This window comes from Jatropha curcas, chromosome 2 (assembly GCF_041381405.1).
Source record: "Jatropha curcas cultivar XTBG-Jc1 chromosome 2, XTBG_Jcur_1.0, whole genome shotgun sequence".
In the NCBI taxonomy this organism is placed as follows: Eukaryota; Viridiplantae; Streptophyta; class Magnoliopsida; order Malpighiales; family Euphorbiaceae; genus Jatropha; species Jatropha curcas.
This window is the reverse complement of record NC_143152.1, coordinates 24832843-24849397: the sequence shown is the minus strand read 5'-3', so window position 1 is coordinate 24849397 and position 16555 is coordinate 24832843. Positions and strand designations below refer to the sequence as shown.

Sequence of the window (16555 nt, the reverse complement as noted above, 5' to 3'; positions counted from 1 at the left end):
CTTTTGTCTTATTTTTATAATTATATTTAATTGTTTAGCCCCTTTATTAGTTATTTGATTATTGTATATATTTATTAGATGAATGGTTAAAATTTTTTGATTAAATTATTACCTATTTAATTATTATTTGTTGAAATATAATTAATTAGTTGCTGGTTATTTTCAAAAGGATTTGTTAGTAATTAGTTGTAGGTTATTTATTTAATTCTTGAAAGGAAATGTAATTAATTAGTTATACAATTATTTTTTTTATATTTTTTTAGGATGTAATTCTTTTCTCCTTCCTCTTTTCTTTGTATGTTTAATTATTTATTGTGGATGTTTAATTTATTTTTATGTTTGTGATTATGTCACATCAATGTGAAAAGAAATAACATTTTTGTTTTCAAAATTAAAATATTTTCAAAAGGATTTTTTATATTCTAATCCAGCTTAAAAATTGAAATCAACCTTTAATTAGGTAACTAACAAAGTGGAGGTCGCGCCATAACCAAGTAGGCTTGGGTGACTAACACCTTCCCAAGGCGACATCTAACTTTCTTATCCCTTAAATAGTTGGGCTCTTTGCGAGGAATGCAATCACCGCATTACAATTGTCTTATATTTTAACCAGGTGGCGACTCTTATTCTCCAGGTAGCTCTTGACCCATCACGTCTTCCCTTCCACAGCCTTAACACAGTGCGCGCGCAACTATTTTCTTAGGTAAGAACCAACAGTAATATTAGCTAATTTTAAAATAAATATTATATTTGTCATCTATTCATTTTTATATTTTCTTTTAGAAAATAATTATTACCTACTCTGACGTTCAAATTTTGAATTCAAGAAAATAAATAGTTGAACATACCAAGTTAGCTAATAGATTTAATTATTTGTGATATTAAATTTCAAAATATTAATAAAATGAAATTTGGATAAGAATATGGTAAAGTATTCATAATATCAATTGATGATTTCATTATAATATATCAGTCTAGAATCACTTTAGCTTCACACCAACGCACACTGGCTGCTGCTAGTAATGGTTTCAGCCCGAATTTCACCAAATCTTGTAAATTATATAGTAAATTAAGGAAAATATTGTAAAAACTATGAATTTGGTTGTTAATTTCACATTTGATTAACTATTTGGCTAGATCCAACCTTAAATACGAACACTAGGAACCCTAGCTATGGCTTAGCTTAAACCATTCCATAAAACTCAAAACTAATTGAGGAAAATGGTACATTAACAACAATTTTATATATATGCAAAATTAAAATACAAGTAAGAACAAAGAATACATATAACAAAAAACATGCAAGTGTAAACGTAAAAATTGTTAAGACAATCAAGTATTAAATGAATTTACTATGAAAAATTAGGAAAAGTAATAATAAATCATGATTAATTGAAATTAGAAAATAATAATATTATATAATACAAAAGAGTTAAAAAATAATTTTTGAGTAAAAATAATGAATATAAACACATGCAATGTACATTGAAAAATGCGAGGGGGAACATTGCGATTGCCAAAAATGCCTCTACTAAATTTATGTTAAGATTTTTATTCTTATTAGTTAAAAAATAATGGTAATTTAACTTTGATTGGTTACATTAATGTAACACCTACCGGCTAATCCCGGAGAACCAGACAGCGGATGCCATAATCGGTACTGGAGCACCTTCTTATGTCACTTATGAAAGTTAGATCACAAATTAGAAGTGGTTAGATTTTCATAAGGAGGCAAGTAATTAACATTTTTTTTAAAAAAAAAACAACAATAAATACAATAATATTTAATGAAATTCCTACGACAATTTCGTAAGAATATAAATAATATGCATAGCAACTTTTCCGTACTAAAATAATACCAAGTTCCGGACCGATATTACTATTTACAGACCGGTAAATTACTATTACCGACACTAAAAGAAAATCAGACTGTTACAATTAATTTCTTATTTAAGTCTAAATTCAACTGGATAAATTAAGGATATACTATGTAAGGTATATACTATTTAAGTCTAAATTCAATTGGTTATATTATATACTATGTAATGTATATATTAAATATGATAAGAATATAATATCATTAAGGATTTTAATTTTATTGGTTGAACATAAAAAGGTAATTTAAATTTGAATGGTCATACTAATTTTCTATCTAAATCTAAATTCTATTGGATAAAATAATAACTTATATTATATACCAAATAAAGTATATATTAAATATGGTGAGAATATAATATCTTTAAGGATTTTAATTTTATTGGTCGAAAAAATAAAAGTAATTTAATTTACTAATTTGATCAGTTATATTAATTTTTTATTTAAATCTAAATTCTATTAGATATATTAAGACATTATTATATACTAAATAAGGTATATGTTAAATATGATAAGAATATTTATATTTTTAATAATTTTAATTTTATTGGTTGAAAGAATAAAAGTAATTTGATTTTGATTGGTTATATTATATTACATAAGGTATATATTAAATATAGTAAGAATATAATATATTTTGTTATTAATTTAATTAAAATTTTAATTTGATTGGTTATGATTTTTTTACAAAGAATTAATGCAATTTACTATATATATATTAAGGAATATAATATATGATTTATTGTTTGATATAAAAGAGAAAATAAAATTGACTATAAATAAATAAATAAAAATATATATATATATATATATATATATATATATAATTATGATATAACACGTTATATTAGCAAATTGTAAGACATGTTGAAAGAGTTTTTTTCTCAACCATAGAATTAATTATTATGCTCACAGGTGAAACATCCTGTAATTTTATTTTCGAAACTTTTGAATTTTTGTTAAATCAAAATCTAAATTTTCGACTGTTTGGGCTACAAATACCGTTTAATTCTGATCCGAGCCTAAGTTTATAGAGTTGGGCTCAAGCCCAAAACACATTATCGCAATTGCCGAGTTGAGAACCTTTAGAAAAAAAAAATTTTCTCTAACTATATATATATATATATGTGTGTGTGTGAGACTACTATATAAATTAATTATTCTAAAATCAAATATTAATAATAATAATAATATTATTATTGAGTAAATTGAGGAAATGTTCTAGAATCTTACAAAAATAATTAAAATGAATCAAATCGGATCCTGAAACCAGTTAAAATCTTTGAAAATCGAGTCAAATTATTAAATCAGATCGAACCGGCTTGAATCGAACCGGAATGATCTAAAACCGACCTGCTTTCTTTCTTCTTCCTCTCTTCTTCTTCTCTTCTTGGGGAGCGCCGATAGCAACGTTTCCTCCTCCCTCCACGTTTTCGGACCACTGCACGACAAGGGTGATTGGCGATCGGTTCCCAAAGCCTCACCCACCATTTTTTCGGCCTCCTTTCACGCGAAAGGAGTCCCCAACGGTGCGAAACGGGGCTGTCACCTCCAACAGCTCCCCACGTTTGATTTTTCGATGTTTAGTTCAATTCAAGCAGCGAATGGTTTCAAGGTGAGCTTCGATCAATTCCTCCCTCTTGTGTGAACAATTTCCATCCAAGAAACAACGGTTTTGGTGGAAGGAACTGAAACCACCATGGATGGCCACGTATAGAGGACTGTGGCGGTCAATCCGGCCAAACAAGCCATTATCTCCTCAAAACGACACCTAATTCAGCTTCTATGAGTGATGTCGAGCATTTTGGTATTAGTAATGCAAAAATTCTGGACTGCTTGGGATTTTCTGGCCACCGTGCACGGCAGCGGCGGCGGCCGTCCGGCGAGCCTAATGCGAGGCCCCTAGAGATAGAATCTCCTTCTCCTCACATGGATTATGGAATTGTCATCCGAATTTCAATTGGTAAGTTCTATGATCCAGTTCCTCATTTTGGTATAAAATTTCTAATTTAAATCTATAAGTTGATTTTCAATTGAATAGTTAATTGAATATGAACCTCGATAGATAAGTGTGGGTCCCGAATAAGTATGGCACAACCCAAGAGGGGGGGTGAATTGGGTTTTCTAAAAACTGAAATAAATTTTAGAAATTCTAAACATGAATTAGAATTCTAAGTGCAGCAGAAAATACACAGAACTTTGTGAGATTAGAATATAGATTAGAATCTCCTCACAATGTTCTAATTTCAGATATAGAAAGCCTGTGCAAAGTGCAGCTATTGATTAGAACAGCTTCACACTGACTTGTACAATATCAGAGCTTCTTTATGAAGGAAAGTTATCGAACTCAGAACTTCCTCATAAAGTTTGCAGAATCATATAAAGCTATGTGAAAGATAGTTATTAAAATTCAGAACTTCTTCACAGAGCCTTAAGCAAATATAAGAGTAACTTTATGATAGAAAGTTATCAGGATTAGAACATCCTCATAAAGTTTTAATCATTAAATAAAAACCCAAACAGTGAATTATACTGGAAATAGAACAACAGTTAGAACATTGTATATTCACTATATTAGAATACCAGAGTTCTAATGTTCAGGATAGATGAAACTTATTGCCGTTTTAGAACATCTGAATTATTAACAATTTCAGCGTTTCTAAGAAATTAAACAAGAGTGTGAAAGAGACAGTATCAACCAAACTACAGAAATAAAGAGATCAACACCGAGAGTTATAGTGGTTCGTCACTAACTCGCCTACATCCACTCCCCAAGACGCATCTTGAGATCCTCCACTAAGTTATCTCTTTTAAAGGGTAAGAGACAAACCAACAGTACAAGACAATAGATCAAAAACCTAGATCTACCCTTTTGTCCCATTAGATTTATCAAAGGTTCTAGTTAACCTCAACCCTTTCTGTTTTTGGTAGAGTACAGAAAACTCGATTCAAGACATTACTATCCCACACATGGAGAAGGTCGCTTGATAACCTCTATCTCAATAGCTTCTAACCTAAGCTATTACACACAAAAGTTTAATCAAATGAAGAGCCTGTCTACTATAGATTAAACAATCTAAATAGACAGAAAGAAACGCCTATATAAGCACAGGAAAAACAGTTTTATCAAATTAGAAGATCGATTAGAACACAGAACTGTTTTTCAAAAGCAATTGTAAAAATTCTTTTCACTTTAAATATAGAAAACGTTAAGAGTAGAGATGAAAAGAAAATGGGGGTAGAGAGTAAGTTTTGAGAGATAAGGATTCGTTCAATGAGAGAGAGTGCTCTTAAAACAAATACTTTTACTTCACCAAATGTTTAAGGCATGAACGTTCCTTTATATATGAAACAAAGGAGCTGACGCTTTTTGGAAAGAGATCAGAATATCTTCTTTCCTTGTTTAGAAGATCTGAAAATTTTTGTTACCAAAAATTATTTTATCCTTATTGGTAAGAGAATAAAATACGATTTTCACTATCCTTTAGGTACAAAATTTTTGACAGCATTTATTTCTGGAGAAAAAATTATTTGCGGAAAGATGCACTTACCAAAACCGAAAGAGATTTTCCTTCATTTTTAAGGTAAGAGAATAACTTTAAAACGCTTTAGATTTTTCAAAATATATTTCCGAAAAGGTGAATGATTTTATTACAAAAAACATTAGAGAAGAAATCTCTTTAGTTTTAGGAAAATAAATCTTTTCAATTTGAAGGAATATTTTCGAAAATAGATTATTTTGAAGAAAACTAATTTTCCGAAAAATATTTTTGAGAGACAAAAGGATTTTTGTGCTCATATATGGAATTTCTCTCTTATCCTACAAAGTATTCCTAAATACCTAGCTACTAGGTCTTCGAACTCTTCATACTCAAAGTAGGATTTGCCTTGTATGATTTTCTTTCCAATAAAATTCTGCATAAAAATAAAATTAGCACAAATAACATAATTTTAAATTTATTCGTTTTGTATTAATCATCAAAATCCGAGATTAAAAATTGACCCTTGAGCCAACAATAAGCACACTAAATTTTGAAAATATAGAATACAAGTCATTTAGGATAATTGTTAATCGAAACGAGAAAGATAAATTGGAGTTAGTTAATTAATTAATTAGATAGTCATTAGCCTAAAACTAGTAAGTTTTGTACAAATAAAGTAAGATGAATTTTAGTAGGATAACGGAGGTTAGATGTGATAAAGTAAAGTTTGGAAGGCCTAACCACTCCCGATACTAATATAAGAATCTAATCTAAATAAATAGTAGTTATAATAGGTTATTGATAAAAAAAAAAAGTGTTTTTAGAAACTTAACAATTTAAATACCATAAAGCTAATAATTGGGTTAGCTTATGCTTTAGCAAATAATCTTATATGAATATTTAATGTGGATTATTTGTTAGTAGAATTCAAGCTATGTAGTGCTGGCTTAAGGGTCAAATCTCGGATTTTGATGATTAATACAAAACAAATAAATTTAAATTATGTTATTTGTGCTAATTTTATTTTATGCAAAATTTCTTTGGAAAGAAATCATACAAGGCAAGTCATACATTGAGTGTGAAGATTTCGAAGATCCTAGTAGCTAGGTATTTAGGATATTTTGTAGGATAGAGAGAAAATCCATATATGAGCACAAAAATCTATTTTTTTCTCTCAAAAATATTTTTCGAAAAATTAGTTTTCTTTAAAATAATTTATTTTCGAAAATATTCCTTTAAATCGAAAAGATTTATTTTCCTAAAAATAAAGAGATTTCTTCTCTAAATGTTTTTGGTAACACAATTATACATTTTTCGGAAATATATTTTGAAAGATCTAAAGTACTTAAAATTATTTTCTTACCTTAAAAACGAAAGAGAATCTCTTTCGGTTTTAGTAAGAGTATCCTTCCGCAAAAACATTTTCCAAATAAATTTTTGGTAACAAAGATTTTCATATCTTCTAAATAAGGAAAGAAGATATTCTGATTTCAAAATAAAGTAAAACTCTTTTCAAAGGCGACAGCTTCTTAGTATCCTATATAAAGGAGCTTTCACGTCTTGAACATTGGTGAAGTAAGAGTTTTCGTTTTAAGAGCATTCTCTCATTGAACAAATCTTTATCTTTCAAAACTTACTCTCTACCCCCATTTTCTTTTCATCTCTATACTTAACGTTTTCAATATTTAAAGTGAAAAGAATTTTTACAATTACTTTTGATAAACAGTTCTGTGTTCTAATCGATCTTCTAATCTGATAAAACTGTTTTTCCTGTGCTTATATGGGCATTTCTTTTTGTCTATTTAGATTTTGTAATCTATAGTAGACAGGCTCTTTATTTGTTAAACTTTTGTGTGTAATAGCTTAGGTTAGAAGCTATTGTGTTAGAGGTTATCAAGCGACCTTCTCCATGTGTGGGATATTAATGTCTTGAATCGAGTTTTCTGTACTCTGCTAAAAACAGAAAGGGTTGAGGTTAACTAGAACCTTTGGAAAATCTAGTGAGACAAAAGGGTATATTTAGGTGTTGATCTATTGCCTTGTACTGTTGGTTTGTCTCTTACCCTTTAAAAGAGATAACTTAGTTGAGGATCTCAAGATGCGTCTTGGGGAGTGGATGTAGGCGAGTTAGTGCCGAACCACTATAATTCTCGGTGTTGATCTCTTTATTTCTGAAGTTTGCTTAATACTGTCTCTATAACACTTTTGTTTAATTTTTAGAAACGCTAAAATTGTTACTGATTCAGATGTTCTAAAACGGTTATAAGTCTTATCTATTCTGAACATTAGAACTCTGGTATTCTAATAAAGTGAATATACCATGTTCTAACTGTTGTTTTATTCACAGTATATTTCACTGATTGGGTTTCTATTTAATGTTCTAAACTTTATGAGGATGTTCTAATCCTGATAGCTTTCCATCATAAAGTCTTTCTAATATTTGATTAAGGCTCTGTGAAGAAGTTCTGAATTTAATAACTGTCTTTCACATAGCTTTATATGATTTCTCAAACTTTATGAGGAAGTTCCAATTTCAATGGCTTTCCTTCATAAAGAAGCTCTGATAGTGTATAAGTCAGTGAGAAGCTGTTCTAATCAATAGCTGCACTTCGCACAAACTTTCTATCTTTTATAATTAGAACATTGTGAGGAGATTCTAATCCATATTCTATTCTCACAAAGTTCTGTGTGTTTTCCGCTGCACTTAGAATTCTAATTTTTATTTAAAATTTCTAAAATTTATTTCAGTTTTTAGAAAACCCAATTCACCCCCCCTCTTGGGTTGTGCCATATATATTCGGGACCCACATGTAGAATATATCTAGATAATTATATAAATATCGATGAATTGAGGTCAAAGGTAGTTGTGAAAATATCAAGCCAGGAATAGCGAGTATTTATGATGTAAATTGTAGATTTAAAATGAAGTGTTATAGAAATAGTATGACTGATATTATCATTGGAACATGATTGAAGGAAGATGGGATTTAGAACCGATTGATTGCCCGACGGATAGGCCATGTGATTTGAGTAAATGGTTAGATGAATGAATATGGTTATGACGAACGGGTCAGTTGTTGTGAATTGCTCGATAGATGGGCTTTGAGAATTGGTTATTGAATTGTGGTTTAATTCAATTTTTAGGGGAGGTTCCGCCGAAATTTCGTTAGAATTTAGGGTAGTCATAATTAATAATTAAGTTAATGGGTTTATTTAGATTAATTCTTTAACTTGATATATTTAAAATAAAGTTCCTTATTTAAATTATTATTTATTTATTTATTTGTTTGTTTGTTTGTTTTACAAGGGTCAATTATTATAACATATTGTTAATTGTTACTCCTTTGTTTAATTGGAATTGAATAGGAATGTCTAATTGTGCACTTGCATCATGATATTTAATTATTTGTTATGTTTGCATTAAATTGCAATGCTTGATTATTTGTGTTATGATATGTTATGCTTTGTTTGTGTGGAGTTGGGATGAAGTGGGTCACCATTGGTTTTTGAGGACGGTCCAGGAACTGATGAAATTACGAGATTTGAAATTATGAAAATATGAGATTTGACCGTCAGCCAGGTATGGGGAGATCAGTGCCCCCGTGTGCACCTAATGATATGATATGGATGATATGGAAACCATAGGGTGGCCTCCTGTTGGTATGGAAAAGAAAAGAGAGAATGGAAAAACAAGGAGAGGGCTGGTTAAGTGAGGATTAGACCGGTTGACCATGTATGGGGGATCAGCTCCCTGATGCACACGTCATGAGAGGATGGGCCATGTGGGAGGATGGTTCATTGAGGGTTTCGGTGATGCCACAGACCAATTTTCACATGATGTGATTATGTGAAGATGATAATATTTGTAATTTCTGTTGATATGCCATTTGCGTGATCATTTGTGTGATCATATGAGTTATTCAACTTTTCAGGTAGTAGGTTCCTCTTCCTTTTGGTCTAAGCTCTGTTCCTTTTTATCACTGAGCTAGAAAGAAATTTCCTAGTTTCAGTCATTAAATTGCTATATAACTATATGTATAAGAATATAATTGCATTTATCTATTAGTGAACTCCACAGTTGTACGATCTATATACCTTTAGTCGTGTACTAATATAGATGAAATAATTTTGTAAGCCCATAATATAAATGTGTGTATTGTAAACTGGGCCTCGATTGTAAATGTTTAAGATGTTATAGTTTGGGGCCAAATTATAATATAAATATGAGGTTTATATTCGCATATATGGGCTTAATGTTTGGAAATCACGTTTTTATAGTTGAATTTGTAGCTAGGCTTACTACGGGCCTCGGAGGCGTTAAGCTTACCTGGGCCCTAGTGCCGGTCCGACCAATGGAATCGTGTGGTGACAACAGGCTTTAGCAAAAAAAAAAAAAAAAAAATCAAAATTATAAACGTTGATCTAAACAATAATTAATATATTAATTATTATAATAGTTATCTATCTATAATATATAATATCTATATTTCAAATTCAAAATATAATAAGTTAAGTCAAGCTAATTTCTCACTTTGAAAAAATTTTCGATTTGTTATTTTATTATTTCATAATTTTTTTTCTACTTTGTTAATGCTCTTAGATTTTTAGTAATATAAATTGTTCATGATATTACTCTATATGTCTCAAAATATAAGTCGTTTAAGATTTTTGCACAAAGATTAAGGAAACAATTGATTCTCCTAGATTATAACAAACTCAAGAGTAATTTGACTAATTTCCTTTATCTTAAGACCAATAGTTATTTTTAAAGTATTTACTGTATTTAGTGTAAACAATGGCAACATTGAAAAAACATAATTTATTACTTTTTGAAATACACTAAATCACTTATATTTTTGGGATAAAATAACAAATCAAAAAAGACTTACGAAATAAATATAAAGAATTACAAAGAGAATAACTAGGGAATAATTTTATACACAAAGAGAATAGAGATACTCATGGTAATATAAAAAGATCCTCTAGAATTAGGGAATATCATTACTCCATTCACATTCATTAGTCACAGAAACAGTTAGCTCTAGCAACAGATCGGTTTTGTTGACTTAGAAACAAAATTTACTGTGCTAGTAAAATAAATATGATATTGTTTTATATAAAACATTAAAATCTAACTTGAAGTATACATTTTGCAAACCTTTAGATTTAATCCTTTGCATAATAGTTAGATTTAATCATATTTTATCCTAAACTTTGTATTTTGGTGCAATAATACACTGTTTACGAAAATTAATTATTTTATCCTAATTTGAAGTTTTTATTGCAATTATACCTCAGATTAAAAAGGGAATTAGTTGTTAAGAGCAAAAGTTCAAAACTTCAATTAAACAATACTCAAATTAGTGAGTGAAGCTTCTAACGGTGGAGAGATAGAGGCTGCAAAGTCAGAAAGGGATACTTCATGCATCATCCATGTATAATTTCGTTAAATACATGAACTGAAATGAAATATCTAAGTTACAGGTTGGGAAGGGTATGTCACGATGTGAGCATTTTCACTACAATACAGAACAACTGATGTCTGCTTTACAACTACAATTTTTAGAAACTCTTTGTTGGAATTGTAATTTATTAAATTGAAAGGAAAATGCACATTCTCTCCTACTTGACAGATAAATTAAACAGTTTATTTTTAAAAAAAATATTACAATTACGTGAAAATATAAAGTTCGAGACAAATGGCCTCGAAGTAGAAATAGGTGAAATGAATAGTTAGAAAATTTGTATCCAAGGATTTCCTTAATTGAGGGAATATCTTGCCATGAAGCCAAAATGTTATCCATAAATTTTATCCCATTTTTTTTGAATTTTTTATATTTTAACACTTTTTAGATCCTTTACACTGTATTTACGAAAAAAAAATGGCGACGAATAATTTTTTATACTTTTTGTTTTAATAATAATTTTTTAAATTAGAAAAGGTAATATAATCAGTTTAATATTAAAAAAAATCATTGCTATGGTATTAACAAAATGCGATCTGAAAATAATTCTACCTTTATATAAAATTAAAAATTAATACTTTCTATTCTAAAATTACTTAATTTATTAAATACTATACTAGTACAATTGGATTAAATATAATCTGCAATTAAGTTGAACATTGTAATCCAAATTTAATTTATTAAACTTCCAAAAAATTGTAATAAATTAGGAGAAATCAATGATTATTAAACCAAAAATTAATAGACTATGAAAGTCAATAATTAAAAATTAACAAAATAAAAAAAATAATTAAGTTTGAACTTTTTTTTTGGACAAAAAAATTATTTAAAAAAAAAATTCAGGGGGGCCGTACATGGGTCCGTCCATGACCATAGAACCGGTCTAATTGGTTCTAATCCATCATCTACTATACGTTTTTGCTATTTAATTTTTTTACAGGAGAAACAGGTTGCGAGCTGATGATTCATGCATTCTGCAGACCATAAGGTTAATTGGGCACGTAAATTTTGTGAGTTCGTGGGTGAATCACACATTTTTTACTGGAGAATATTCAAAGGATGTGAGACGATGGTCCGCGCATTCAAGTTTAAAAGAATTTGTCATCTTCTTGGTGTCTTTCTTTCAAAAAAAAAAAAATCTTCTTGGTTTTGCCGAGAGCTGCCTGAGTAATTTTAATCCAAAGAGATGAATAATGCCTATGAAGATACAAGTAACTACAATTGCGCCAAAAAGTAGTGACGGATCCAAAAATCAGGCTAAGGGAAAGCCAAGAATAAAATAAGGAAAATATTTTCCGTACAATTTATGTCTAACATAAACGAAAAGACTATAATGTTTTTAAAAAATTTTTAACAATTTAAATATGTCACACTAAGGATATGATTACAAATACGTATAGATTATACGAAACAAAACTTGTTTTAGATATATCACACTAAAACTGTGATTACAAATGTGCATAAATTGCACCAAATGCAACTTGTAGTGTTTAGTAGAGCTCAAAAAAAATTTCATAAATTGAAGAGGGGCCAAATAAAAAAAATAAATTTCTTCTAAGTAAAAGTCTAAAAATAAATTTTCGAGGGTAAAAATGAAAAAAAAAAATTGATGCTAGAGGGGGCGTTGGCCCCTCTCCCTCCACCATTGGCCAAAAGGATTTTGACCTGTTGACTCTCATGTAAAGTTTGTTGATCTCGGTTAAGAATTTGATAGAATGGCGATTCTATGATAATTAGTTGTTTAACCTTTTCTTTTGGAAAAGAAGATTTTTTTTTAAGGAAATATCAAGAGAAAATATTTAGTTGTTTGAAAAGAATCGAGGAAAATATATGAAGAAGGAAAATATGCATTATTTTCCTTTAGGGATGACAAAATTAGAATCTTTCCAAATTGGAAAAAAAAAATGAATGAATTGAGAAAATTACATTTTTTAATATGGATTGTGACTCAGTTGACAATATAAGCTAGACATGTAAGAAGAGCTCTCGGAGTCGATTAGGCGGATTAGGCGGTCACTAGTAATAGGATGTAGATACCGATAGTTTCAAAAAAAAACAATTAAGCCCATTTGGCCAGGAGAGACATACAACCAGCTCCAAAAAGAAGAAAAAAATTAACTCCAAGTTGAAGTTTTCCATTAGCTTGCACTCTTGGATTCATAAAATCAGCAGCAAGGAGATCGACCAAAGACATATATATCAAAATTCCAGATGAGGCTGCGTTAAATACTCCTTGAACAATTAAAGCTTTGGGGCTATTCTCATCATACCCATTTGATATAGCAATTCCAATTGCTATCCCAACTGGGGTTGTTAGTGAGAAAAATGTTGACATGATTGCTACAGTCTTTGCCTTAAATTTTGCCTGCCAAAATCCGAATAATTATTTTTCTTTTTATATCTTATAAAATAATTAATAGCGTAAAATTAAAATATGTAACAAAATTTAATGAATTGAAGAAAATTTTCTTCCACTTTTTTCCATCAAATATAGAAGGAAATTAAAAATATATATATATATTACCTGAGAAATACATCCACCAAGGCCCATGCCTTCAAAGAATTGATGAAATGTTAGGGCAGCAATTAGAGGTCTTATTGTCTTTGGATTTTCAGAAGCACCTAAAGAAATTCCTATTATTACAGAGTGGACCACAATTCCCAACTCCAAAACCTACATCAAGGAAGGAACTGTCAAAGTGCTTTTATTTTATTAGAATAATATATTGCTCAAAACCAAAGACATATAATATTATTTGACTTGTGATAATTCTGATAGATTAGGATACTAATAAATACACATTATAAAAATAACAAAATCACAAAAACATAATGAGTTTTCGTTTCAAAACATAATTAGTAAAATTAAAAATTATTACTAGAAAAAGACTAAATATTCTCAAAAAAGAAATTAATAAAAGTGTTAAGAATTTTTAATTTATTTTCAAATAGAGCCTAATTAAATTTAAAAAAAAAAAAAGAAAGAGAGAAAACTGAAAATAAATGAAAAAATTACCTGCGAAATTACTCGATGTCGAAGGAGTTCTGATGTAACAGAATTCTCAGCCAAAACCATGCCATGTGAATGGCCATGACTTGCATGAGTATGAACATGTACCTCACCATCCCCAACCTTTTCCTCATCTGCACTTATGGATTGTTGATTTTTCAGATGAGACTTACTATAATAAGAGGTAGCAAAAGCATCCACCATCAAAGTGCCAATTGCAGAAACCATGGCAATAAAACCAGTAAACGGAAATTTTCCCCATGGATTTTCATCCAGACATGGCGATGTCAAGTTTTCAAAGGCATCAGGAAGCACATGAATAAACCCAGTTGACAAAATTACTCCTGCTGCGAAGGCTTTTATTATGAAGAATATGTCCTTTTCGGGACGCAAAGCTGGAATAAATTTTCCGGCAATAGGAAGACAAACTCCGATTGCGCCAGCCACAAGTATAGCTGCTATGGCTGCAACTTTGTATTTTCGAGCCAAAGATTTGTCGATCACTTCATCCTCGGCTTCACATGTACATTCTCCATGGGCAAGCGAAGGGAGCAGCAGAAGAAAGCAAAAGATTGTGAAATAAAGAATGCTGAGTTTGATCATGTTGAGTAATAGATCAAAGAACAGAAATTTTGATAGACCAAAAATAAGGAAAAGGCCTCTCTTATATATATCTATATATATGTGTGTGTGTGTGAGTGTGAGTGTTTGTGTGTGAGTGTGTGTGGCCGGGGGGTGGTGGGTGGGGGGCAAGCTCTATGCCGCTTGAGGGTAGGTATAGAGATAAAGGGTCTGTTTGACATTGGAATCAGAGTTTGAAGAATAGCAATAACATAATTCAAAAACAAATTAATAATTAAATCAACAATGAGGAAACGATGAGGTAATTCCATCTGAAGATCCAGGTTGGACCAGCACAACTCATTTTATTATAAATAAAAAGATAGGAAATGACGATTAATTATCTCTAATAGGAGAAAGAAAAGGAGAAAACAAGGAAGTCAATAATATTACTTATATAGAAATGTGTAAAGAATGTCGACATTAGCAAATATATGGAAAGCAATTTCAAGGCTTTCATATTATAGAAGCAGAAATTAAGGGGCAAAGTCAAGTATAAAATGTTGATATTATGTGTATTTGTGAGTTAAGCCGTCTCATTCAATCTGCTTATATAGACTTTCCGCCTATCCTTTTCATGTTTTTCTTTTTATTACTTTTATTATTGTCTTTGTCATTTTTATTTTTCTCAATTCTCAATATTGCCCACTCATCAATTTATTAAAAATAATTTGGGTTATATTCTATAACATGTATTTTGTTTTGAAGCTTTTTGTTGGATAATATGTAGGTAATCTTTTAGAGAAAATAAAGTTTTTTTTTTATTTTTTGCGTTTTGCTTGTTATTTGAGTTGGTTTGTAATTTTTTGTTGTTCGGTTTGTTGTATGAGTTATGTTTAGTTTACATGTTAGTATTGTGTTGGTTAACTTAATTTATAGTTGATTAGTTTGTAATTACTTAGTTTGAGTTTGTTAAGCAGTAGGTTAATTTGTTGAATAGGAAGGTTTGTTAATTATGTTACTTTGATAATTGGTTTGTAAATTTTGTTCATTAATATTTTCATTTGCTAAAAATATTCATTTCAAATTTGCAGATTGCAATACCTCAGGAAATTTCTGCAACAGTCTCAAATCCAGTTAATTAATTCTTTCCCTTTCCCTTTATGTAGTAGGTTAAGTTTACAGTGACTGTTTTAATTATGAAAGTTATAATTATGATCGATATTTAATATTAAAAAATTGAATAAGCACGGATAAAATCAACTAGCAACGCGCCTCACAAAAAAATCAGTATATATAAAAGTACAAATGGGAGGGGAAATATTTGGATCATCAAAAATACTCCAATTAAGTTTGTGATATTGTTAAAAATTTTAATTTTATTGGTTCAAAAATAATGGTAATTTAATTTGATTGGTTATACTAATTTCCTATTTAAATCTAAATTCTATTGGAAAATGAGGAAATTATATTATATACTATGTAAAGTATATATTAAATATGATAAAAATAAAATATTTTTAAGAATTTTATTGGTTGAACAAATAAAGGTAATTTAATTTTGATTGGTTATATTAATTTTCTATTTAAATCTAAAATTTATTGGATAAATTAAGAACTTATATTATATACTATAAGATATATATTAAATATGGTAAGAATATAATATCTATAAAGATTTTAATTTTATTGATTCAACAAATAAAATTATTTAATTTTGATTAATTAATTTTCTATTTAAATCTAAATTATATTGAATAAAATAATAAATTATATTATATACTAAATAATGTATATATTAAATATAGGTGAATATAATATCTTTAAGGATTTTAATTTATTATTGAAAAATAAAGAAATTTAATTTAGATTAATTATATTAATTTCTTATTTAATTCTAAATAATAGTGAATAAAATAAGAAATTATATTATATATTAAATAAGGTATATATTAAATATGACAATATAAGTATTGAATTTGATAAAATAAAAAAATAATATTATATGTTAAATATGCATATTTAAATATTTTAAACGATATAAAAATTTAATTTGATTTGTTGGCATTATTTAATTCAAATAAGTAAATAAATAATGAATGCTTGGTATGGTAAACAATAAATGTTTATCCTAACCTTATTATGTTCTTGAATTTTTTTCG

General features: G+C 28.9%; 1 protein-coding gene across 1 annotated transcript; it reads right to left on the bottom strand.

Moving 5' to 3' along the window:
• Window positions 1–12713: 12713 nt before the first annotated feature.
• On the bottom strand, window positions 12714–14742 carry LOC105636286 (zinc transporter 5). Its single transcript, XM_089718546.1, has 3 exons — window positions 13839–14742; window positions 13347–13496; window positions 12714–13187 (listed from the first exon to the last, which is right to left on the bottom strand). The coding sequence occupies exons 1-3, from the start codon at window positions 14433–14435 to the stop codon at window positions 12882–12884; spliced, it is 1053 nt and encodes a 350-aa protein (XP_089574672.1). The 5' UTR covers window positions 14436–14742; the 3' UTR covers window positions 12714–12881.
• Window positions 14743–16555: the final 1813 nt, after the last annotated feature.

What these genes read in the sequence shown, in the direction of transcription:
- LOC105636286 (XM_089718546.1), bottom strand. Translation starts at nt 14,435, where the DNA reads ATGATCAAACTCAGCATTCTTTATTTCACAATCTTTTGCTTTCTTCTG. An exon ending in GACATCGAGTAATTTCGCAG is followed by an intron (nt 13,497 to 13,838) that starts GTAATTTTTTCA and finishes TCCTTGATGTAG; the next exon opens with GTTTTGGAGTTGGGAATTGT. An exon ending in TTGGTGGATGTATTTCTCAG is followed by an intron (nt 13,188 to 13,346) that starts GTAATATATATA and finishes GGATTTTGGCAG; the next exon opens with GCAAAATTTAAGGCAAAGAC.